At 41.5% G+C, this 25,981-nt stretch overlaps 1 protein-coding gene across 3 annotated transcripts in view; it reads right to left on the bottom strand.

The window, feature by feature from the left end:
* Positions 1 to 25,981, bottom strand: part of ACOT7 (acyl-CoA thioesterase 7) — a 171,616-nt gene that overhangs the window by 63,703 nt on the left and 81,932 nt on the right. For all 3 annotated transcript variants that reach the window (XM_027843951.1, XM_027843949.1, XM_027843950.1), the window contains exon 7: positions 11,165 to 11,281. In XM_027843951.1, the coding sequence (XP_027699752.1) occupies positions 11,165 to 11,281 (117 nt within the window). The remainder of the gene's footprint in view (positions 1 to 11,164; positions 11,282 to 25,981) is intronic.

Here is a 25,981-nt window from a genome sequence, read left to right as displayed (position 1 = left end):
GGAAAGAAAAGGGAGTGGGGATAGAAGAGAGGGAAGAAGCAGTAAGGGTAAAGGGGAAGAAAAGGGAAAGGGATAATAGAAGGGAGGTGGGACCGAAGGGGGAGGTGGGACTGAAGGAGGCGGTGGTCAAAAGCAAAACACTAGTGAGGGGGGGAAAGGAGAAAGGAGAAAGAAAAGCATAAACAGGGGGGAAAAAGGGATGGAGAAAAAGACACAGATAGTAATCATAAGTGTAAATGTGAATGGGATGAATTCTCCCATAAAACGGAAGCGTATAGCAGATTGGATTAAAAACCATAATCCGACAATATGTTGTTTACAGGAAACACATTTGAAAAAAAGTGACACATACAGGGTAAAGGTAAAAGGCTGGAGCAAAATATATTATGCTTCAGCTGAAGTAAAAAAAGCAGGGGTCGCAATCCTGATCTCAGACAAAGCAAAAGCAAAAATAGATCTTATCAAAAGAGACAAGGAAGGAAACTACATCCTGCTAAAAGGCACCATAGACAATGAAGTAATATCATTACTCAACATATACACACCAAATGGTATAGCATCCAAATTCTTAGAGGAGAAGTTCAGGGAGTTACAGGAAGAAACAGACAGCAAAACTATACTAGTGGGGGACCTCAACCTCCCCCTCTCTGAATTAGATAAATCTAACCACAAAATAAACAAGAAAGAAGTTAAGGAGGTGAATAGAACATTAGAAAAGTTAGGTATGATAGACCTGTGGAGAAAACTGAATGGGGATAGAAAGGAATATACTTTTTTCTCGGCGGTACATGGCACATACACAAAAACTGACCATGTACTAGGGCATAAAAACCTCACAATCCAATGCAGAAAGGCAGAAATAGTAAATGCATACTTTTCAGATCATGATGCAATAAAAATTATATGAAATAAAGGGCCATAGAAAGATAGACTAAAAAATAATTGGAAACTAAATAATCTAATCCTAAAAAATGATTGAGTCAAAGAACAAATCATAGAAACAATCAATAATTTCATTCAAGAGAATGACAATAATGAGACAACATACCAAAACTTATGGGATGCAGCAAATGCAGTTCTTAGGGGAAGTTTTATATCTCTAAATGCTTACATAAATAAAATAGAAAAAGAAGAGATCAATGAATTGGGCATACAACTAAAAAAAACTAGAAAAAGAACAAATTAAAAATCCTCAATTAAACACCAAATTAGAAATATTGAAAACCAAAGGAAAAATTAATAAAATTGAAATTAAGAAAACTATTGAACTAATAAATAAAACTAAGAGCTGGTTTTATGAAAAAAAAAAACAATAAAATAGATAAACCTTTGGTTAATCTAATTAAAAAAAAGAGGAAAACCAAATTACTAGTATCAAGAATGAAAAGGGTGAAACTACCACCAAGGAAGAGGAAATTAAAACAACAATTAGGAATTATTTTGCCCAACTATATGCCAACAAATTTGACAATCTTCGTGAAATGGATATATATTTACAAAAATATAAATTGCCCAGATTAACAGAAGAGGAAGTAAAATACTTAAATAATCCCATCTCAGAAAAAAAAATTGAACAAGTCATTAATGAACTCCCTAGGAAAAAATCTCCAGGGCCAGATGGATTTACATGCGAATTCTATCAAACATTTAAAGAACAATTAATTCCAATACTATATAAACTATTTGGTAAAATAGGTAAAGAAGGAATCTTACCAAATCCTTTTTATGATACAAATATAGTGCTGATACCCAAACCAGAAAGAGTCAAAACAGAGAAAGAAAATCATAGACCAATTTCTCTGATGAATATAGATGCAAAAATTTTACACAAAATATTAGCAAATAGATTACAGCAACTTATCACAAATAATACACTATGACCAGGTAGGATTTATACCAGGAATGCAGGGCTGGTTCAATATAAGGAAAACTACCAGCATAATCCAACATATCAACACCAAAACTAACAGAAACCACCTGATCATCTCAATAGATGCAGAAAAAGCTTTTGACAAAATACAACACCCATTCCTATTAAAAATACTAGAAAGCATAGGTATAAATGGAGTTTTCCTTAAAATAATAAATAGCATCTATCTAAAACCTTCAGCAAACATAATATGTAATGGGGACAAGCTAGAAGCATTTCCAGTAAGATCGGGGGTGAAACAAGGATGTCCATTATCACCACTGGTATTCAACATCGTACTGGAAACATTAGCTTTAGCAATAAGAGAAGAAAAAGACATTGAAGGCATTAGAATAGGCAAAGAAGAAACAAAGCTATCACTCTTTGCAGATGACATGATGTTATACTTAGAGAATCCCAGAGAATCAAGTAAAAAACTACTTGAAATAATAAACAACTTTAGCAAAGTTGCAAGCTATAAAATAAACCCACATAAATCATCGGCATTTCTATATATTACCAACAAAGCCCAACAGCAAGAGATAGAAAGAGAAATTCCATTTAAACTTAATGTAGACACTATAAAACATTTAGCAGTCTACCTCCCGAAACAAACCCAGGAACTCTATGAACACAATTAACAAAACACTTTTCACGCAAATAAAATCAGATCTAAATAATTGGAAAAACATCAGTTGCTCATGGGTAGGCTGAGCTAATATAATAAAAATGACAATTCTACCTAAGCTAATTTACTTATTCAGTGCCATACCAATCAAACTACCAAAAAATTATTTTATAGTTAGAAAAAATAATAACAAGATTCATTTGGAAGAACAAAAGCTCCAGAATATCAAGAGAACTAATGAAAAGAAATGCAGGGGAAGGTGGCCTAGCCATTCCAGATCTTAAATTGTATTATAAAGCAGCAACCATCAAAACTGCTTGGTACTGGCTAAGAAATAGAGTGGTGGATCAGTGGAATAGGTTAAGTATGCAAGACACAGTAGTCAATGACTATAGTAATATATTATTTAATAAACCCAAAGACCCCAGCTTCTGGGATAAGAACCCACTCTTTGAAAAAAACTGCTGGGAAAACTGGAAAAGACTACGGCAGAAACTAGGCATAGACCAAAATCTCACACCATATACCAAAATAAAGTCAAAACGGGTACATGATTTAGATATAAAGGCTGATACTATAAGCAAACTGAGAAAGCAAGGAATAGTTTACCTCTCAGGTCTATGGAGAACAGAAGAATTCATGACCAAACAGGAGATACAGAACATTATGAAAAGCAAAATAGATAATTTTGATTACATTAAATTGAAAAGTTTTTGCACAAACAAAGCCAATGAAACTAAGATTAGAAGGAAGGTAGAAAATCGGGAAAGAATTTTTACAACCAGTCTCTCTGATAAGGGCCTCATTTCTAAAATACTAAGTCAAATTTATAAGAATACAAGCCATTCCCCAATTGATAAGTGGTCAAAGGATATGAACAGACAGTTCTCAGATGAAGAAATTAAAGCCATCTATAGTCACATGAAAAAATGCTCTAAATCACAATTGATTAGAGAAATGCAAATCAAAACAACTCTGAGGTCCCACATCACACCTATCAGAATGGCCAACATGACAAAACAGGAAAATGATAAATGTTGGAGAAGATGTGGGAAAATTGGAACACTAATGCATTGTTGGTGGAGTTGTGAAATGATCCAACTATTTTGGAGAGTAATTTGGAACTATGCCCAAAGGGCTATAAAAATGTGCATACCCTTTGACCCAGCAATAGCACTTCTAGGGCTATATCCCAAAGACATCACACAGATGGGAAAAGGACCTACATGTACAAAAATATTCATAGCAGCTCTCTTTGTGGTGGCAAAGAATTGGAAATTGAGAGGATGACCATCAGTTGGGGAATGGCTGAGCAAGTTGTAGTATATGAATGTGATGGAATACTACTGTGCTGTAAGAAATGATGAACAGGCTGACTTCAGAAAAACCTGGAAAGACTTGTATGGTCTGATGCTGAGTGAAGTGAGCAGAACCAAGAGAACATTGTACACAATAACAGCCATGTTGTGTGATGACTAATGTTGATAAACTTAACCCTTCCTGGCAATACAAGGATCTAAGACATCTCCAGAGGCCTTATGATGGAAAATGCTATCCACACCCAAAGAAAGAACTATGGAAGCCGAATTGTTATTTTTTCCTCTTCTGTTGAGTTTTGTTTCCTCTTTCTGATGGTTCCTCCTATTGGTTTTAATTTCTACTTACAACATCACTAATGTGAAAATATGTCTAATATGAATGTAAATGTATAGCCTATATCAGATTGTGCGCCATATTGGGGAGGGTGGTAGGGAGTAAGGGGGAGAAAAATTGTAAACTCAAAAGCATATGGAAGTGATTATTGCTAAATCAAAATAAATTTAAAAAAAAAAAAAAGAAATGCTTGTTGACTGACCAGCTGACCCTGCATTCCACTTCTCTAAGGGATACATTCTCCTGCAGCAGGATATAAGTTCCTAGAGGGCAGAGCCTCTGTCGTTTTTATCTTTGTATGCCAAGTGTCTGGCACAATGCTTTATGATGAGTCAATGTTTCTTCAATTTTTATTATATGTGAATTAATTTATATTTTATGTTTGTATATTATATATGTGACTGGTTTCTTATTATATGTTATATGTGAATGAATTTGTAAAATCCTTTTGTAAGAAAGGGTTTGAAAGGAATGGAGACAGACCATGAGAGGAAAGGGCAGGGAAGGTAACACTATCAAAGGGAAAAAAGGGCCCCCAACAAACAAATGTGACCATTTTGCCATTTTCCAAAGGCCCGGCCTTAGGAGTCAGTAACATCTGAACTTTAGGAGCTTCACTGGAAGGGACCTCAGAGTTCAGCCTTCTTATTTTATAGGCAAGGAAACCAAGACCCAGAGAGATCCAACACTCCCCAGGCATTAAGAAAGGGGGCTAGGATTCGAACTCTGGCCCTCTGACTTTGAATCCAAGGTTCTTTCACCATTTTCTGGGACTTCCCTGGAGGGGAGGTAAATGCTGGAATGTGAACATGCTCCAGATTCGCTCCAACAAGCAGATGAGGATAATATATGAATACACCGCCCAGCTCCCCAGGACTCCAAGGCACTTCTGAATGATCACCAGAGAAATAAGCCAAAGAGACAAGTGCAATTCACACGTTTCTCCTTGTGCACTAGAAAAAATGTGTTCATGATGTTGTGAAAGCTTAACCGAATTGCACTAGAAAATCCCTTACAAAAGAAAAAAGAACACTGAAGGAGTCCCCCACATCTGGTTATCCTTTAAGTTTCTCTGAAAAACTACAAAATTGGCTCCTAATGCAACAATACTTAGTCAGTCAACAAGCACGGATTAAGTGGTTATTAAGGCTGTGCTAAACTCTGGAGAGACACACCCACCCCATAAACAGAGCAGCTTTGGGAGGGAAAGCCTCAAAGCTGGGAGCACTGGAGAAGACCTTCTGCAGAAGATGGGATCTAAATTGAGTCTGGAAGGGAAATAGGGAAGCCAGAGGGCAGAGGTGAGGGTGAAGAGCATCCCAGGCATGGAAGACATGGCATCAGGAGACGGAGTGTCTGGATCACTAGAGAATGTGGAAGGAAGCAAAGCAGAATGTGAGAAGACAGAAAAGGCAGGAAAGGGCCAGGCTGCAAAGGGCTTTCAACACTTAACAAAGAACTTTCTATTTTGGAGGTAAATGGAGTCACTGGAGTTTTTGGTTTTTGGAGGGGGAGTGGGAGAGGACCTGGTCAGATCCATGCTTTAGAAAAATCACTTTGGCAGCTAAGTGGAAGATGTTTTGAAGTGGTAAAGGCCTTGAAGCAAGAAGGCCAATAGGAGATCCCTGGTAATTCTGGAGTAAGCAGTTTCAATTGAATCTACAGGGGGATTAAAACAATAAAAAGAATAATTACAGAGAGGGGGCAGCTAGGTGGTGCAATAGATAGAGCTCCACCCTTGAGCTCAAATCTGGCCTCAGACACTTGACACTAGCTGTGTGACAGTGCGCAAGTCACTTAACCCCAATTGCCTCACACACACACACACACACACACACACACACACACACACACACACAGAGAATAATTACAGGGGATTTACAATTGAGTGAGAGGAAAGAAAGTGGAGGGACCTGGTGTAGATGGCTTCCTCAAAACTTTTAGCCAAGGGGAGGGGAAATATTGGAAGACAGCCAGCAGGGATGGCCAAATCAAGTGAAATTTTTTTTTAAGGATTTGGGAGGCCATATTTGTAGGCAGCAGAAAAGGGGCCAGTAAATAGTAAGAGACTGAAGATCAGAGAGTGAAGGTGGCAGCAGAAGCAATCTGGGGGAGACAGGAGAGAACAGGATCAGGGACACCTGTAGAAGAGTCTGTCTTGCCAAGAGGGGGGCCACCTTTCCTTTTCAAAAGACACAGGACTAGAGGAGACCTCAGAGAAATAGCTGAGTGATAGGAGATGAGGAAGGGAAAAGAAGAAACTCTCAGCAACTGGCCTCATTTTTTGTCAGTGAAACATGGGACAGAGGTTGATAGCTGAGATGGGAGGTGGTAGAGAGCAGTGGGAAATTTAGGAGAGATGAAAAGGTTTGGATTTGGGAGAGCAAACTGACAAGTGTAAAGGGATTGCCTTGCAGTAGTGAAAGCCCAGTAGAGATCAGATAATAAATTTGCAGTAGAAGAGCCTCTGCTCCCCTGACTTGATGACTTAACACTTTTTCCAGACTCATTTCTCAGCAAGGTGTGACCTCCAGATTCTGGAAGTTGGTATGAGCCATGTTGTTAACTCATCTAACTATTGCCAAAGAAGGGGATTTGGGCAGCCTCTTCAAGAGTATAATAGTTAAGACAGGAAAAACAAAAGGAAAACCAACTGCTTCCCATGTGGACATTTCTCCAGGAAACACCAAATAAGTTGTGACCTTGGAGAAGAGGCCCAAGTGAGTGTTCCACAGAAATAGTCGAGGCTCTGGAATTGCGATCCCAGTTTAATACAATGCTTGAGGCTTTCCTTTCTATGGAGAAAAACAAAACAAACAACAGGACAACACCTGGGGAAAAAGCAACATATTGCTTCATCCTCAAGGTGATCCTTGGGCCTAAAGGCGTGACTCAAAAGCAACAGGACAATAATGGCTCCGAAATGAAACCAGGCATATAAAGGAGCATTTGGCTTCTTCCACAGACAGGCGAGGCTGGTGACAGGAATGGGACTCTGTCCACATTTACTTTTGGGCTTGTAATTGATCAGTCTGTGGATGATAGCCTACTTTGGCTAACTGGGCAACTGCACTCAATAGGCCCAGACACATCCATCCATTAGGAGTGTTCAGGAATGTTAAGGGGTCCCCTGAATTTGTCTTTTTGAGTTGCCACATTTTCCAGAGACAGTGAACCCAGAGTATGCAGTAGGCCCTGAATGTGTCAAAAGCTCAGCCCACCACCCCGCCCCGCCCAGTCAGGTGACATAATGTGCTGACATCCCAAACTGTACCCCTTGTGTGTCCTTGGGAGTCAAGATGGGTGCCAGTAAGTTTCTGGTAGGCTGAGAAACTGCTTGTGCAGCTGGGACCCTTGTGGATAAGCAGACCCTCCTATCTTCATGTTCTAGCAGTTCCCAAGGGAAAAGAACGTGGCTTTTGCCATCCTCTTCATGAGGGTTTTTGTCCTTTTCCCACCTTTACTGCACCTTTCCCCTCCTGTGCCACGTCCCTTCAAACGTAGATTTCTGGTACCTCCCCCTCCCTTTGTCCGTCTATTATAAATATGGAGTTTTCATTTAAGTTTCATGACGTTGTGACTGCCTGATGACAGAAGGAACTAACGATTGCCATGCTAGGCAGGTGATGATGGGTTTTAAAACATGAAGATCACCTAAAGCAGTAGCATGAATAATTTCTGTTTCACAGTGATCATGCTAATGTGTTTGTCAAAAATAGATTCCCTCTGCATGGAGATCCCTGCTCTCATCTGGATTGTGAAATTAATCACTGGAGCACGTTCCCTGTAATAAGACTAGAACTCAGGTCTTTCATTCAAAAATTAACCATTCCCAATTACCTTTTTTTCCCTCGAGGTAATCGGGGTTAAGTGAGTTGCCCAGGGTCACACAGAGAGTAAGTGTCAAGTGTCTGAGGCCAGATTTGAACTCAGGTCCTCCTGACTCCAGGGCCAGTGCCCTATCCACTGCACCACCTAATAGCCTCTCAACTCCCCTTCCGTAAATTTCACCCCACCATCAAAAACCTTTAAATTTTCCTTTCAATATGAACACCTGTGATATGGCTAATTAAGGCTCATAAGCAGTCAGGCTTCCTTATTTCAAAAACAGGCTGACTTTAGAGTCTTTTGAGGGAAATTCTTTCTTTTTGCTAAGAAATGTGTCCATTAGTAAGGACAAAGGTTAGAAACTTGAGTCTCTGGAAGGTTTTCTTGACTGGTGCTTCTTAAAGAGTAGTTGGGTAAGCATCAATAAGATCCTCTGAAGAGTAAATCAGACCAAAAATGGTTTGGGGGTTTTAAGTGTGCTTTCCACTCTGGATATAAAAGCATACACACAAAATGCAGCTACCATAAGGATCACTTACTCAGGCAAAAGTCCCACAATAATGGTTCTTTAACTAAGCAGTGGTGAGGACTTAGGCCCAACTAACACTGATATGGGCTGCATACAGCACTTGACCTTCATTGTCTTATTTGAGTCTCTCTGTCTGAGAGATATTATTAGCCCCCACCCCACCCCCTCCATTTCCCATCCCCTGTGGGAGGAAGAAAGCTGGCACAGAAAGTGGTGACGCAACCCTCCCGAGATCATGTAGGTTCTTGGGCCTCCCAAGGTGGGGCTCTCTCCACTAGACCACAGCAGCTTGAGGATATCTTGAAGATGATTCAAAATAGGCCAGTGAAAGAGACACAGGACTTGATTCAGTGTCAGTTAGTTAAAAATCAGCTGCCTTAGGTAAGACGCAGTATGACGTGACTGCTATTTTGAGACACTATCTGGAGAGTCAATGGTTAAAAGGGGAATTTAGCACACAAAGGCCTCAAATGACTCCTTAATTCCCCTGTCCAAAATACCCACTGAAACGCCTTTAACACCCTCTCCTGATGCCTCCTGGTGGCAAGAAGGCTACCCTGGGTCAGCTGTGGCCCACCAAGCTGGAGAACCTTCCAGAATGGAGCAGAGCAACATACTCTGAATGTATTTGCCATCCAAGAAACAGCCTGGCCTTGGTGGGGAGCTCTTTTTCAGAAGTCTGGCCATCAAAGGGGAATGATTTTGCCTGTGAGCAACTCAAAAGGGGCTATAATGTACATCTACAAAAGGAACAACCCTATGTGGAGTAGGATTCTTTCAAAGTTTCAAAAGTAAGTAACTTTGAGCCACCATCCAGATGTCTCCAGAACCATTCCTAGCAATCACTCAATGGACAAGCATTTGGAAATACTTGCTATATACCAGGAAGTGCCGAAAAGCTGGCAACACCAAGACTGCCACCATCCTGATTTCAAAGAGACAATATGAACAACAAACCACCGTGTGCATTTGGGGTGGGGGAGAAACACAAATCTACATTTGGCGATCCATGATGTCTTATATAGGGGAACTCCATTATTGCACAAAGAGAACAGCAGATCAGTGGGCAGAAGGGCTGTGTCAATGCTTCTGTCTGAATCTAAATGGCCGGAAAAGAAGAGAGCAGCCGGGGCAGACCCATGACCTGGGAAGTCCCGGTAATGGCTCTGCAGGTTATGACCCCAGATTGATCTCACTGGAGATGATGCTTTCTGATGCACAGCATAGCACTCCATTTATCTGGGGCCCTGACAGGAAAGTGAAGCGGTACAAGTCACGTTCCCATTTCTTTCCATTTATCACTTCCCACAGCAAGGACTTGTCCAACATGAAACCACGTCAGGATGATCTAGATTTTAATCTCGCCATCTCCAGAATCAATATCAGACTCACCTAATGCTTATGTCCTGCTCTGGCAATGAAGTGCTCCTTTTAGAGAAGGAGGGCCTGAGCTCAGAGTAGGCAGCACAAGGATAAATCACCTCATGTCAAGAGGAGAAAATCGCCTGAGATCGTCAGCTCAGCAATAATGGATGACAAGCTGGAGGTGAATTATACATGAAATAAACTGCAGAGGACCAAACTCAAGATTCTGGCATCTGTATCCAAGCATGATTTCTCCGTGGATGGTCGACTTGTCAATGCTCAGTTTGCATTTTCATCAGGGAAAAACAACCAAAGGCAGAGAAACTGGCCCTGTATTATCTCCAGGGCACCTAAAGAGCGTGGCTTGCCTTGGGTCATGTGGACTGAATTCAGTCATCACTTAAATTATAGATTATCTTTTCTTTACGTGGATGAATATCCCTATTAGTTTGTCACTGGAAATGGTCTGAGTACAGCGACAGCTAAAGAAGGTGAGGAGTGGGCAGCAGTATCTGTGGCAAGGGGATTTTTTGGTTGTCGTTAGACCTGTGATTTCATCGGTGTACAGAACTCTCAGAGGCAGTTGTGGTGCAGTGGATAGAAAGGTGACCTCCAGGCAAGGAAGCCCTGGGAAAGTCACTTAACACATCAGTGCTGAAGGCAACTCCCTAAGACCCTAAGCTGCCCAGATGGTGCCAAACTGCACAGGCAGAGGGACTTTCCTCATCTGCAGTTTTCTATACTGATGAAATCACAGGCCCAGGCAGATGAAATGAGGCAGACTGAAGACAGGGTCTATAATTCAAAGTCTCAGAGTACCCCGAGGCACTGAGAGGGTAACACAATTGCCCAGGTCATACCGATCACGTCAGAGAAAAGATCTGAACCCAGGGCTTCCCTGACTTCAAAGCCAGCACTCTCTCTAACCACAACATATCTTACCAGGGCAATACAGAGAACACTTAAGCAAATCAGTTTATGCTGGTCCTGGGTCTTCAGCAGAATAAAGGACGATGCCACCAGTGAGCTAGAAACCAATGGGGTTCAAAGTAAAATTAACAACAGCCAGTCTCACAGATGGGTTCATGATTCAGTGGACACTCCCAATCTCTAGCCTCTGGTCTCTTGCTTGTTATGGCAAATGGGAGAATGGCACCCCATTGCTTGGAAAGCAAATCAAAAGAAGGTAGTGCTGAAGGGAAAAGGCTGCCCAGCACCATTCCCTTCTTTCCTGCCTAAAGGGTTCCATTACCTTTCTGGATCTTGTCATGAAAGTTAATAGCATCCACCGAAGCCGTGACAACGTTGGTCTTGCAATGACGGGCAGCCACAATTCCAGCTACTTCATCCATTAGCTTCATGGTAACACCTGCACAGAGGAAAAGATTCCCATAGTAAGTCACAACAGCCAAAGAGAACGAGTATATGTATATGTATATGTGCATGTACATGTGTATATATGTGTATATCTTGAAAACAATTCATAAAACCCCAATTACCTCCTATGAACTTGACAACAAGGTCTGGAGCAGGAAAATATAAAAGGACCAGATGAGGCTGTAGGGAAAATGTTTCAATTTGGCATCTTGTAGTGTATGAATTAAACTGCAGTTCCATAAGACATTAAAACCAAGCACTGTATTCCTCATTGCTCACTACATGATGTCCTTGGAGAGGATATGGACATCTCCTCCACAAATCTCTAACCACGCCAGGGAGGTTTAGTCATAGAATCAGGCTCTGCCGGAGAACACCACAAGGAGGACTCGGAGTCTTTAAATCTTAAAGGGGACACAGCAAAGCTTTACTCTGCCTCAAATAACAAAGGCTTGGAGAATCCTTTGGCAACAACAAGCGCAGGTTTGCTTCTCTGTCCTTCCCTTCTCTTCCCTTCCCTTCCCTCCTCTCGTCAGCATTCAATAGGAAAGGGAAGGGAAGGGAAGGGAAGGGAATGAACATTTATATAGTGCCTACTACATGCCAGGCACTGTGCTAAGTGCTTTACAAATATCATCTCATTTGATCCTCACAATGACCATGGTAGGGAGACACTGTTATTATCCCTATTTTACAGATGAGGAAACTGAGGCAAGCAGAGGTTAAGTGACTTGCCATGGTCACAGAGTTAGTAAGTACCTGAGGCTGGATTTGAACTCAGTGATTACAGGCTCCAAGCCCAGTGCTCTGTCTCTGAGGCACTTTGGGTCTCTCTCAGATCACAAACAAGATTTCCTTCATTTGTATCATTCTACCCATTCTTAGAGTTTACAAAACCAAACCATGTCTTCTGACGCAGTGGAGAAAATTTGGAGTGAAAAGAGCAGGTTCAGATTCTGGCTGTATTGTGTAATTGTGGGTAAGGTACTTCATTTCCCTGTTTTGGGGGCCTTCCTGGCCCCAATTTTCTCACCTTATAAACCTCAAGGGTTGGATATATGATCCTCAAGGTTCTTTCCTACTTTCAATCCTCTGATCCTACTTTACCAGCAATAAGTTTGGAGATACCTCTTTTCTTCTACAAGGCAATGGGTTACTTCCCAAAATCTCAGAGGAAGAGATGCAAAAATATGAAATGTTACTTAGAGCAACACCTAGAAATTAGAAGGCATCCCTTCTGTGATGGGACAAAGCCTGTAAAACCATAGAGAAGGGAACCAGATGGAAAGGAGAGTAGGTCATAGTCTTGACCATGACTGAGAGCACCCATCAGTTTGGCCTTCTGATGGCTCATTCACATGGCCCAGGGATGAGCCTCTCCTTAGTTGGGCTGGTGCTCAAACTGCACAAACAACATGTCTCATGACCATCCTGGCACTCTTTTCAACTTGACATCCAGAGTTTGTCTTTGGCCAGCACAGCCTTTGAGAACCCAGTCACCTCTACACCATGATGACACAGCAGGTGGATGTCAAAGGAAACGTCAACCAACAAAGGAGCCTGCCTATCCACACACAGCTGCCAGTGGGTGAGTGATCACACAGCATTTATTGAGCACCTATTATAGGCCAGGTACAGTAGCACATAATGGGGTTTCGCTTAGCAGAGCACCTGACAAGGAGGAGAAATAACTTAATAAATGCTGGCTGGATTGACTTGACTACTTACAATGAGCTTACAATGGAATGAAGGAAACAAGGACTTGGGTTTGAACTAACAAGGTAGCTGTGGAGTAGAGAGAGGGGTCAGATGTCACAGATGTTGTGAAGGTAGAAAAATCAAGATTTGACAACTGACTGGATATGTGAGGTGAAGAAGAATGAGGAATCTAGGCTAAGGCCAAGGTTATGAACCAGGCTCATTGGAAGGCTAATACTGGCCCTTAGAGAAACAGAGAAATTTGGAAGAGGTGAGGATTTTAGAAAAAAGATAGCAAGTTATTTTGTATATGTTGAGTCTGAGATGCCCCTGGGATATCTGATCTGGAATTTCTAATTGGCAATTGGTGAGGTGGGAAGAAAGCTCAGGGGAGAGAATGGAGCTGGATATGTTAATCTGGCAGTCACCTGTATAGAGATAATACTTCAATCCACTGAAGCTGGGGAGATACCGGAGAAAGGGTACAGAGGGAGAAGAGAAAAAGGCCTAGCTCAGAACCTGGAGGAACACTCCCAGTTAGGGAGTACGATATGGATGTTGAACCAGCAAAGGAGATCGAGGAGGAACACTCAGTAGGTAGGAGGAGACCCAGGAGAGAATAAGGTCACATACACATTACAACAACAACAAGAATCCAGAAGTATCCAGGAAGACAGAGGGTGTCAAATGTTCAAAAGGACAAAGACTGAGGAAAGACTATCAGATTTGGCAACAACAAGTTTGGAGAGAGCAGTTTTAGTCGAGTGCTGAGGTCACAAGCCAGATTGCAAGGGGTTAAGGAAGTGGAGGCAGCAAGTGTAGACAGCTTTTTTAAGGAGTGGATGTGGAAGGGAGAAGAGGCCAAGTGCACGTGGAGGGGTGGAGGGAGAGCAGGAACTAGCCCAAATGGTTTAAAGCACTTATGGCCTACTTTAGAAAAATACATGCTCTATTTCTCCATTCGGTGCCTTTGTTTCCTCATCTATATAAATGAGCTAGACAGGCTGATGTGCCACAGGCTTTAGGGAATGGAAAATGAATTTTTTAAAAAGTGGTTATAAATTCTCCTACAAATTACAGCTGTGGTACAAAATGCTGCTTTAATAATCCACGAGAAGAATATTCTGGGAAAATAGTACCTATGTTAAATTAATACACAGGCAGGTGGTAGGAACTCCACAGAGAAAGAAGTGAATTAATTCTCCCCCCAGAGACTCACTAGAAGGCTCTGCTACTTCTCTGAATTTACAAATTGGTCAAAGAATGTGTCACAAGAATGGAAGAGGGCTGACCGGAAGACAACCCTTCCTGATCCAAATGGTACCCCACAGGGAGAAGCTTCCAAACCAATCCCAAAGCATTACCCCCATTTTGTTCAAAGACCCTAAACTCCACGGAATCACCACAAAGGTAAGGAGGACAGAAAGTGCCCAGTGACAGAAAAGAACCACAACAAACAGATTTTGACCCTGGCCCTGGTAGGACAGAGATCTAGGAGAGCAGCCTTGGGACAGTGAGCAGCCGCCTTTTTCTAAGGTATCAAATATATCCCTTTACAGGATTTCCTCCTCTGGAAAGTCATTTAAATCCACTAATTCAGATTGCTAGACATTTCTTTGTCTAAATCCAATAATATTCCTAGAAGCATTATTTGTAATAGCAAGAAAAGTGACAACTCATGGGTTCTGGTGATTGGAGAAATGCTGAACACAATGGGATCCTTTAATGTAACAGATCATCTATATTATTGGTTTCTGTGGATGATGTGGCCCAAAGTTCTGTTCAGGGCCCCCCTTTCTCCTCTCTTCATACACTGTGACCTCATCAACTTCCAAGGTCTTAAGCTTCATCTCTATGCAGACAACCTTCAAATGTATACTCTTCCAGCCTTAATCTCTCTCCTGACTTCTAGCTCCACATCACCAACTGTCTATTGGACATATCCATCTGGATATTCCATAGGCCTCCTCAACTCATCATGTCCAAGACAGAATTCACTTCCCCCAAACTCACCCCCGTCTCAGTTGATGATGCCACAGTCACCTAAGTTCTCAACCTTAGAATCAACGCCTCACTCTGATATCATTTAGCCAATCATTTGCCAGGTCTACCTCCACAAAATCTCCCACATTGGACCCTTTTTCTCAGGCTCTCATCACCTCTCACCTAGACTACTGCAAAACTGTCCAAAGTAGTTTCCAACTCATTCTCTAACCTGTTGCCTAAAGTAGATTTTCCTAAGGACAAGTCTGACCATGTCACGCCCCTACCTGTTATCTTCGAGTTGTACAAATACCCACTCCTCTGTTTGGCATTTAAAGCCTGCCCTTCACAACCTGGCCCTCTGCTACCTCTCCTCTAGCCTTGCGCTATACTATTCTCCTTCCTGTACTCTTTGGTCGGGACAAAGTGGCTTTCTTCCTGCTCCTTCACACATTCTATCTCCTGGTTGCATACTTAATTCAGGCTGTCTCCTCCCTCCTGCCCCTCAGAACCCCTACCTTCCTTCAGAACTCTGTTCAGGTGCCATCTGTCAGTTAAAGCCCTCCTTGGTATGTGTTCCCTAACTCTCCCTTCGATTCAGTGTGAGTTGGGACCAAGCTTGAACAGGAGAAGGGCAGGCTGATTACCTTCAGGAAACACAAAGCTCTTTTGAAGATTTCAAAGGTTCCACCAAAGCAAAGGCCCGTCCTTCTAAGGCCAACATTCTCCTGCCCGGTGGCAGCAGGGCAAAGAATACAATGGGCTTTGAAGAATTAAAAACTAATTCCACACAGAAGGCAACTGGTAGGTGTGAACAGGCTGCAACATTTAACAAAGGAGAAATTCCAAAGAAGAATCCATTACTGGAAGACCATGCTAAGCCCTAGGGATACCAAGAAAGCCTGCCCTCAAGGAGTTTCCTTTCTAAAGGGGGGACAATAGGTACCTAGAGAGGCAGATGAAGCCGGGAACAAAGATGGGCTGGTCCCCAGGTCAGGAGGTGCCTTGGACATGTTGGGAAACAGGCAAGTCTAGGGGAAGCCCTGATGGGACAGACTTCTGGGAGGACACCAATTAGAGTTCCATTTGCATAACTGGAAACCTCTTGCGAATTGAGGATATTGCAGGTATGTGTGGACATTTTAGATGTACTTAATGCATGTATATTTGGTTTTCTGAAATAGAATTTGAGTTCTTCCAAAAAGAACCAGTTTCATTTTTGTCTCTGTATTTCTGGCGTCTAGCACAGTGCCCAGCATGTAGTAGGCACTTTAAAAATGCCTGTTGGTGGACTGAATGGAGTATAACTGCACCATAAGAAATGATAAATACAAAGAATACAAAGAAATATGGAGAGGGGCAGCTAGGTGGCACAGTGGATAGAGGGCCAGCCCTGAAGTCAGGAGGACCTGAATTCAAATCCGGCCTCAGACCAAACACTTGACACTTACTAGCTGTGTGACTCTGGGCAAGTCACTTAACTCCAATTGCCTAAAAGAAACAAAAAAAAACAAAAACAAAAACAGAAATATGGAGAGAATTCTATGAAGTGACACGAAGCAAAGAAATCGCAATGAGGACAAACCAATCACGTTACCTTAAAAAATAACCATCAATCAACAAACATTTACTAAACACCTACTATGTGTTAGGTACTGTGTGTGTGCTAAGTACTGGGGACACAAAAAGAGGCAAAAGAGAGTCCTTGCCCTCAAGGAGCTTACAATCTAACAACAACAAAAGTCATAAATATAAGAAGAAAACATTTATTTTTTTTCTACTTTTAAATTTGCTTTCTGGTTAAAGCTAACATTTTAAATTACAAATAACATGAGTTTACAGTTTCACAGATGACCATCATTTTTGCTTGTGCATTTGAATGCTAGTTTGTTTTTTGATGAGTTACTAAGTTCAGAATACATGGAAAATTTTAAAATTAAATAATAACCATCCCTAAGACCTCCTTTCTGCTTCTTTCATTAACATGGATGAGGGGTGTCTGGACTAGACACATAAGACACTACTCCAATGACATAATACATCAAGGAAGGGTGCAATCTAGTCATCATTGTGCTTAAGCACACAGGGAGCCAAGAAACAACTCTTCACCCCAAGGGCTCCTGTTCAAAGAAATAGAAAAGGAGAGATGGAAAAACCACCTAACAACCTAATGCACATCACTGAGGACATTTTGTGAAGTACATGTCTCTTTGGGGCAGAGGGAGGGAGGATGTCTCAACATTAAAAGTCTGCTGCTATAGGAGGGGAGAGAAACCGTGAAAGAAAAAGAGAACGGAAGCCTAGAAAGGCCTGGGAGAAACAACGGGGTGCACACCAAAGAAGTCAGGAGGACAAAGTACAAGGTGGGGTGGGTGCACCCCTAAAGGGAGCCTTCACATCTGACTCCAATTTGACCAAAGGGCCAAATGCACACATCTGTTACATACCAGGTCGGGGGCATGCCAAGTAAATAAGGAGGAATCTTGACCTCACTGAAATCTGCAGAAGTCTGCTCTACAGCCATCTAAAGCCTGGGTTCTGAACCTTCATGTGTCATGGCCCTCTCTAATCCTATGTTTAGAATTATGTCTTTAAATGCACAAATAAAATACACAGGATTACCAAAGGAAACCAGTAATGTTGAAATACAGTGATCAACATTAAGAAAAAAAAGTTCATGGACCTCAGGCTAAGAAAACTCATATAAAAAGGAAAAGAATTAATATTCTTGGTTTAGAAATGCAGTATGACATTATTACAATCTCTCCTTCACAATGCTGGTGTGGCAGCAATCCCACCAAGTTCAGGCAATTACCTACTTGGGTTAGTGTTCCAAGATCTATCTTGGATTGGGTCAGTGAAAAAGAAGTCAAATGGCCTACGTAGATTCATACATTTTCAAGCACACAGAATTTATTCTGATTTAAGTTTAGATTGATAGATAGATATAGCTTTCTTTGCAAATATAGAGCTAGCTATTGAGAAAGCCCAGAGAGTCTTCCTATAACTTCTTTCTTTCCCATAGCTACTTAGAATATTACCCAACTCTGTCAGAAATGCTTACTTATGAAACCAAAATTTGCCAAGGTTAATTTTTTTCAAAATCTACCTTTTCTCTAACTACAGCCTTGTTTTTACATCACATTTGTTTCTGATTGTCTCCACCCCCTTACCCAACCATTCAAGATTAAAAGAGACAAAAAGAAATTCTGCAAAACCAACCAACCCCAGCCACATCTGACATTGTGCAAACATAGTATGCCTTCCCCCACCCCACAAACCACACCCCTCTCTAATGACAAGAGGGATATGCATTTTCTCGACTATTTTTCCAAGGTCTAGTCTGATTGTGATAATTACACACATTTTTATTAAAGGAACTGAGAGAAATTATTATTTTTCTATTATATTAATAACTAATTATTAAACTAAGGTTAAAGTTTTTTCTCTCTATTTCCTCATTCAGGGACTAGCTCCTATAGGCCAGTCAGTCAGTCAATCTCTGAAGGATACTGATGATAGCTGAGATTGTCCAAATCCTCTGGGAACATACTCCTCAATCTTGGGCAGGACCCTACTCAACCAGGAGAGCTTATTTCTGTTTAAAGTATAAACAGAATCTAGATGAATTCTTACCCTTAGGAAATAAGCCCATGTCATTGCTCCCCTCCATTGGAGTTTAGGGTAACCCAACTTATGATAGAGAAAACCAACCAGAGCAGAGGGTAGAGATGGATTCCTTCATCCAGATTGCTGGAAGCGCTTAGTCTCGTGATCAAGCCACATTCTCAGCAGGAGGCGCTAAAGACTTTTTAGCTCACCTCCTCATTTGAAAGTCCAATCCCTCATTAACTGTTCACCTATGAAGGCTGAATTTCACCTGTCAGGGGCATCTCCTTTTACAAAGGCATTTAAACATTCGGTGATCTCCATTGTCTTGTCTTTGGTTACCGAGAAAGATTGCTGACCATCAATTTGTTGATTATCAGCTAGTCTAATTAATGAATTGATTATTAATTACCCAGAAACCCTGTGTCTTGGGCTTTTCATTTGTCTCAGAACTGATTCTACCTGATACTAAATTGTATATCTTAATGATACACTTTCCTTTTTGTTTGATTTCCTCAATGTTTGCAAATAGACCAAAAAACAAACAAAAAAACAGCTAACATAATAAGACAGGAGTTTGTGTCTTACAAAGTGCTTCACTAACAACAATTTTATGAAGGAGGTACATAAAGCATTATCACCCGCAACCTTCCAGATTAGGAAGTGTAAGTGACTTATCTATGGTCACACAACCAGCAAATAAGTGTTGAAGTAGGATTTTAACACAAGACACCTTACTCCAAATCTACAGCTACTACTTCCACCACCTAACATTGCTTGTGAAAACTCTATGTGCCTCTTTAAACACAACTGTCTAAATGGCCATCCTACAATTTTCATTTAAAAATGTTTTGAAAATACTTGGGTGTTTCTTCTTAAAAGGGCGCCTTTTCTAGGAACATCTTGTAAATTTCAACTCACTTAGAGACAAATCAGCATCCCAACTACAAGAAAATAAATTTTGCAAATTGCAGTCTTTTGGGTCCTGTACTTTGTGAAAAATAATCTGAGATTTGAAACTGAACTGATGACAACAAAATTGTAGGATTCACCATCCTCAGATATTTCAGTCGTTTGAGGAAATATGGGAAGGAAAACGTAGCCTTGCTTGGCTGCTAACATGTAGATAAACATCTGGTACCAAAGATATTTTTGAATGTAACATTTAACTGCCTTAACAGATCTTTAAAAAGTGTTGACAGCATGTTGACTGGTTTAAAAATAGATGCTGAATGTCATTTTTTCAAAGGCAGTAGCTGGTTGACTAGGTCATGTTTCTCGACTACCCCAAAGCTGAGTTAATGGAACCACCATTTATGGAGCCAGAGCCAACTGCCCAGTAGGTAGACATTTTAGTTGATCCATTTCTATATTTAATCTTAACTGACAGAATGAGGGTCTTGGATTACTATATTAAGAAAATCAGAGGCACTTCATCTTATTTTAAACACGCTACCCTTTGTGTAACAAACAAGGGATTATTACAAAACCTGATTTAGCAACAGACTCCCAAAATAGCACTGGCTTCTTCCCTCTGCATTAGGAATTTACCTGCTTCTGTTCCTCTAAATCTGAACCAATCACAGATGAATATTAACCAGAGTAACTAAGGCACTGATGTAGTAGAGGTGATGAGTCTGAAAAAAGACCGTAATTGTCAGATGTGGACAGTTTTGGGGGGGGGGTGGCAATCAACCCACAGGCATTCGTGGCATACCTCCTAGGGGCCAGGCACTGGGGATACAATGCGCAGAAAAGGGAGACTCCCTCCTTGAAAGACTTTACATTCCACCGTGGGATAGGACTTGTAGAGAATAAGTCCCCAACAAATCCAAGGTAGTTAAATTATGAGGCAGTTAATGAGGCAGGGCACAAGAGCTGGGAGGAGGGAATCAGAAGAGGCCTCATGCAGAAGGGGTCTTCTTTCACTCAGTAAGTATTAGCTGTCATTGAACTGTAAGAATATTCGTGTGCAGGTGAAAATGAGATGCAAGGAATTCAGAAACATGTGATAAGATTTGTATGAACTGATGCACAGAGAAACAAGCAGAACCTAGGGACGAATACAAACAATGACTACAACAGTGTAAAGCAAAGGGTCACTAAAAGAGTGTCTGAATCCTGAATAATGGAAACACCAATAAAGATTCTAGAAAAGAGGCAATGAACCATATCTCATCCCGTGCCGCAGCAGAGATGTAAGGGGGCTGTTAGCACAAAATGCTGTAGATGTTGCCAGTCAAATCAAATGTTTTTACATGTATTATTTTTCTCCATCACAAGGCAAAGTTCAGTGGGGAGGAGACATGGGAAGTGACCAGGATGTAAATACAAAAGGTATCAAAATTAGATACATTTCTAAGTCTTCACTGCACACAACAGAGCATTTGAAGAAACTGGAGGTGGTTAGCCTTAAGACGATGATGACTTAGGAGTGCAGAGCAGGACTGCTTTCTACAGTGATCCCTACAGAAGGAAGACATGTTAGACTTGTTCTCTCTGGCCCAAGGATGCAGCACTAGGAGGACCAATGGATGAAGATAGCATCCTGCCTAAGGTGGGGCTTGCTGGGAGGGAGACCCAGCTAACAACCAGAGCTGTACCAAAGTTGAAGGAGGGGCTGCCTGGAGAGGGAGGGGGAGTCCCACTCACTGGAGGCCTTCAACCGTAGATCAGGGCTGTTTGGGAGGCAATCACCATTTAGGGGTATTCAAAAGGTCCCTTCACAAAGTTTGGAATTCTGTGATTTTGGCTGAGTAAGGGAGCTTTCAAATGACAATTTCACATACTGATGTTTTGGCTAAAATGCTTCACTTGTTTCAGACTTGCCTGGGGTCTGAAATAAGACTTAGCTAATTTTGTTGCTCCATGTTTAAGAAAAGCATTTTTCAAGTTGTGAAAAACGTGCTGTTCATGGATTGCTGTCTCTAGCTGGAAACAACATAACAAATAGTACATTTTCCAAGCAAGCATGCCAAACTTTTGATGGCTAAGAACTATTTTTATGACAAGGTAGTGGGTGGGACAGGGATCAATATATTATGCATGTATTATTCATTCCTTCATTCATCATGGTAAATGAGAATATTAGAAGGTATCTAACCTTCATGTCACTATTAAATCTGGCCAACTGGGAGGGAAATCCTGATGAATGATACAGAAGAGATGCTAGATACAGCACCCCAGAAGTAAGTTTTCAAGGTCTATTCACTGGCTAAGCATCTCCAGTGGAAGGCTTTCTAAATTGACTACATGACCTAGAATTCAAGAAGAAAAGATTGTTCCCCAGCAATGGAAACATACTGGCCTATCAGGTGGGAGGAAAGACAGCTGTGGAAGAGGAACCAAGGGTGGCTGAAGAGAAACTGACAGTGTAGTCAGGCCTGGGAGGTCTACCTTGGGGAGCAAGTGAACACCAAATCATACATATGTGGACAATTACAGTATGAGCTGGATGTCTAGAGCTCATTTCTGGTATCCAGGTATTTTATAATCATAAGAAATCATCTCCCAAGTCGTGTTAACCAATCTTCCTCCACAGGGGCAGTGAGGAAAAATTCTCTAGAGGTCTAACAGAGGAAACTGAAGCAAAACAAACACAAAACTCAGAGCTAGAAGGGACCTTATAAATAGGCCTAAATAAATTGTTCATAGTAAGAATCACAGAATTTGAGTTGGAAAGGCCCTCCAAGGTCATCTAATCCAACCCTACACAAAAGGCATCTTCACTATAACATGCCCAACAAGCCTCTGCCTGAGGTCCTCTAAAGAAAGAGAACCCACCACCTCCTGAGGCAGTCCATCTCACTTTTGGAATTGTTAGGAAGTTTCTCCTGACCTCGAACCTAAACAAACATCCTTCCACCCATTGCTCCTCGTTCTGCCATCTGGGGACAAAAAGGACAGGTTTCACTTTTCCTCCACGTGCTAGTCCTTCATATACTTGAAGACGGCTATCCTCCTGACCCAGATTCACTGCCCATCACCAAACTGGGTTCCCACTTCTAGACATTCTCCAGCTCATGAATGTCCTTCTTAAACTGTAGTAGCCAGAACTGAACACAAACTCCATGTGAGGATAGCTTCTGACAAGGGCAAAGGCCGGTAGGATGATCATCTCCCTATTGCTGGATGCTAGGCCTCCCTTAATGCATCCCAAATTCACATTTTAGGTTTTTTTAGTCAACACATCCCACTGCTGGCTCATTCTAACTTCACAGACCACTAAAGCCCACAGAGCTCTTTCAGAACCGCCGCTTAACTGTGGCTTACTGGTGCTCAAGTGTAAGATTTCACATTTATCCCTATTAAATTTCATTTTATTGCATTCGGATCAATGCTGTTACAATCTTTTTTGGTTATTGGCTATAATTCAGTGTGTTTGCTATTATTTCCCGGTGCTGTGTCATCTGCAGATTTGATGAGCATAACAAACAACTAGCCTCAGCCATAGTTTGTGGACCCAACTACTAGCCTCTCAGGATCTTTTTGGATCTGACTATTCTCCAATGTGTTAGCTATCCCTCCTAGCATTGAATTCTCTGCAGATATGATGAACGTACCATCTATGCTATTACCCAAGTCATTGATAAAAATGGTAAAAGCACAGATCCTGGGGGTACGCCGCTAGAGACCTCCTGCCATACCGATATTGAATCTCTGAATCCAGACACCCAATCAGGTCTGAATCCATCTAACTGTATATGGTCTAGTCCATATCTCCCCATCTTCTCCACAGGAACAGTATGAGATCCTAGAGCAAAAGCTTTGCCAAAAAACCTAGGGAGATGATGTTGATGGTGTTCTTAGCTTAGTAATGCTACCACAACAAGAAAATGAGCTGAGCCTGGCGCTGCCTGTCCTTGATGAAGCCAGGCTGGCTCTTTGGAATCACTGCTTCCTTTCTAGATGTTTGCCAGGCATCTCTTTAATGAGCCATTCTATGGAATTCTAGGAATTGAATATAGTTTATACTCTTTGTTCTCTTCCATTTCTTCCTCCTCCTCCCCCTTGTTTTAAATATTGGGACAGCATCCACCCTTCCTCAGTCTTGTGGCACCTCTCTCATTTTCCATCTTTCAAATGTCACTGACAGTATCTCAGATGTCACATCTGTCAGTTCTTCTAGTATCCAAGGATATCATTCCATCTGGGTTATGTGACTCAAATTCAAATTCAAATTCTTCCACTCAAAACCCCCTCAAATTCAGTGCTCTCTTACTAGTTCCTTAATTATCTTGGGTATAAATTTATCTGAGTCATTTTGGTTCTATATTTTCCAAATGCAGAGGAAATGGAAGCAAAATGAGAATTGAGAAGCTCTCCCTTTTTCCTCTGTCATCAGTGATTATTATTTCATCGACCCCCCATGAAGATCCCATCCTTTCTCTGATCCTTTTCTCCCCAACAAAGCTAACAAAACCCTTTTGGTCGTGCTTTCCTTCTCTTATCATCCTCAGCTTATTCTCAGCTCGGGCATTCCAGACATTCTTTTGGTAGGACTGTGACACTTTGATATTCATCTTCTGTCACCTGCCCTTGCTTCTGAATCTAAGTCATTTAAATTTCTGGTGCATCCACATTCGTCTCTTCATATAATTCCCATTTTTCCACCTCATTGTAACTGCTTCCTTCTAGGTGTGCAGAATTTCATTCTGGACAATCTGATACTCTAGAGGAGGACTTCTTAAACTTCTTCCACTCAAAACCCCTTCAGCATTGCTTAAACCTCACATGGGGTCGAGACCCACATAAGCAGTGCTGAGGAGCATCTTCCATTCCAGTAGCATTTTGGCACACGGTATCCACCTGATCTTTCCTCTAAACCCCTTAAATTGGCTTTCTCAAAATCTAGGGTATGTATAACCTATGCTTGGATTTCCTCAGTCTATCATTAACTCAAGGAGTGACCACTTATCCCCAGAGTTCCTCATTGTGATTAAGAATTAGACCCAGAATAAATTTCTCCTTGCTGTTACCTTCTCCCTTTTGAAGGATGAAATGATTACTAAAGCAAGTAAAGAAGTTCTTAGCTACTCTGCTTTTGGCTTGGAGTCTCAGCAGCTGCCCATCACCACTTACAATATGCTTTCTGCCAGGATTACAATTTTGTCCTATACACAACAGACATTTCTTTTTTCTGTTCAGGTAGACCGTGGTGCACTCCAATGTCAAAATGATTGGTTGTCTCCCCATTGACCTGCAACCAAATGCATCGTCAGGCTTCTCTCCTCTGGCTCTGAGCACACCTTCCTGTGCAGTGCTCCGACCCCTCATTCCTTCTCCCTAGCCAATTTCTTTTGTCCAGGGTAGACCTCTGCAGAACCATTGCCCAGTCCCAGATTTCATCCCAGCCAGTCTCGGGGATAATTATAAAGTCAAATTTGCCTCCTTTCCATTAGAGAACTCTTAGTTTCTCTTTCTTGTTGTCTACACTCTGCATATTTGTGTGTAGATATTGGAGGCCATGGGTTTTCTAAGTGTTCCTCCTATGAACTTCTGTCTCTATCAACAGTTATCATTCCTTCACTATTACTCCTCTCTATGGCATCAAGCTTAGACAATAAACCCAGGCATCTTGTCCCTTCTCACCCCCTTTCAGTTTAAAACCTTTTTGCTTAGATTTGCAAGGCCTACAATTAGACATGAGGGTTTGAAGAGATCTGTGTTCTTAGGAATCCCGGTCTCAAACTGTTGTTTCTTAATAAAGTTCTTTTTTTTTCCTCTTTTGGAGATGATTAAAAAAAAAAAAAAAACAACCCTTTCCATAGCCAGCTAAAAGCACAACAGAAACAGGAGAGTTCATTGTCATGCCTGGCATTCTGGGGCCACACCGATTATTTCTTCCCTTCCGACCTATATTCCATAGCACAAGGTGTATAAGGTGTAGGATATGCATCCCTTCCCACGTCTTAGGCACTCCCTGCTGGAAGCATTGGTGTTTCCCAATGTAATTGCAGTGGTAAATGACTAAGCTATTGTATTCATCACAGATCAGTGGGCAAGTTGCTGTAGAAGCCCACAGGTACCATCTTTATTACCTAGCTCATGGCCAAGTTTTACTAGCTGGTGAAAGAAAAACAAATGTCTTATCCCTGCTCCCAATGGGACCAATATTCTCTACTCTACACTATACCCTTTGCTACCATTTCAACCTAATGTCAATAGAGACAAACAATGGCCCATTAAACCTGACTCATAAGAGGCTTTACTACTATCACTAACCCATTATTTCTTTCCAGAAGAAATTAACCCACATATGGGTTCTGTTGGATCATCAAAGTAAGTCTGGAAATCCACTGACCCAGAACACAACCATCCCTCTCTTAAGGCAGAGGAGCTGGACAGGAAAGGTGGGAGGAAAGGAAGGTCTTCTCTGATAGACATGTTTGTAAACAGAAGA

The sequence above is a fragment of the Vombatus ursinus genome, unplaced genomic scaffold (assembly GCF_900497805.2).
Source record: "Vombatus ursinus unplaced genomic scaffold, bare-nosed wombat genome assembly UNPS02014932.1, whole genome shotgun sequence".
Lineage (NCBI taxonomy): Eukaryota > Metazoa > Chordata > Mammalia > Diprotodontia > Vombatidae > Vombatus > Vombatus ursinus.
The sequence above is the reverse complement of the archived record's forward strand: the minus strand, read 5'-3'. Positions and strand labels throughout refer to the sequence as shown.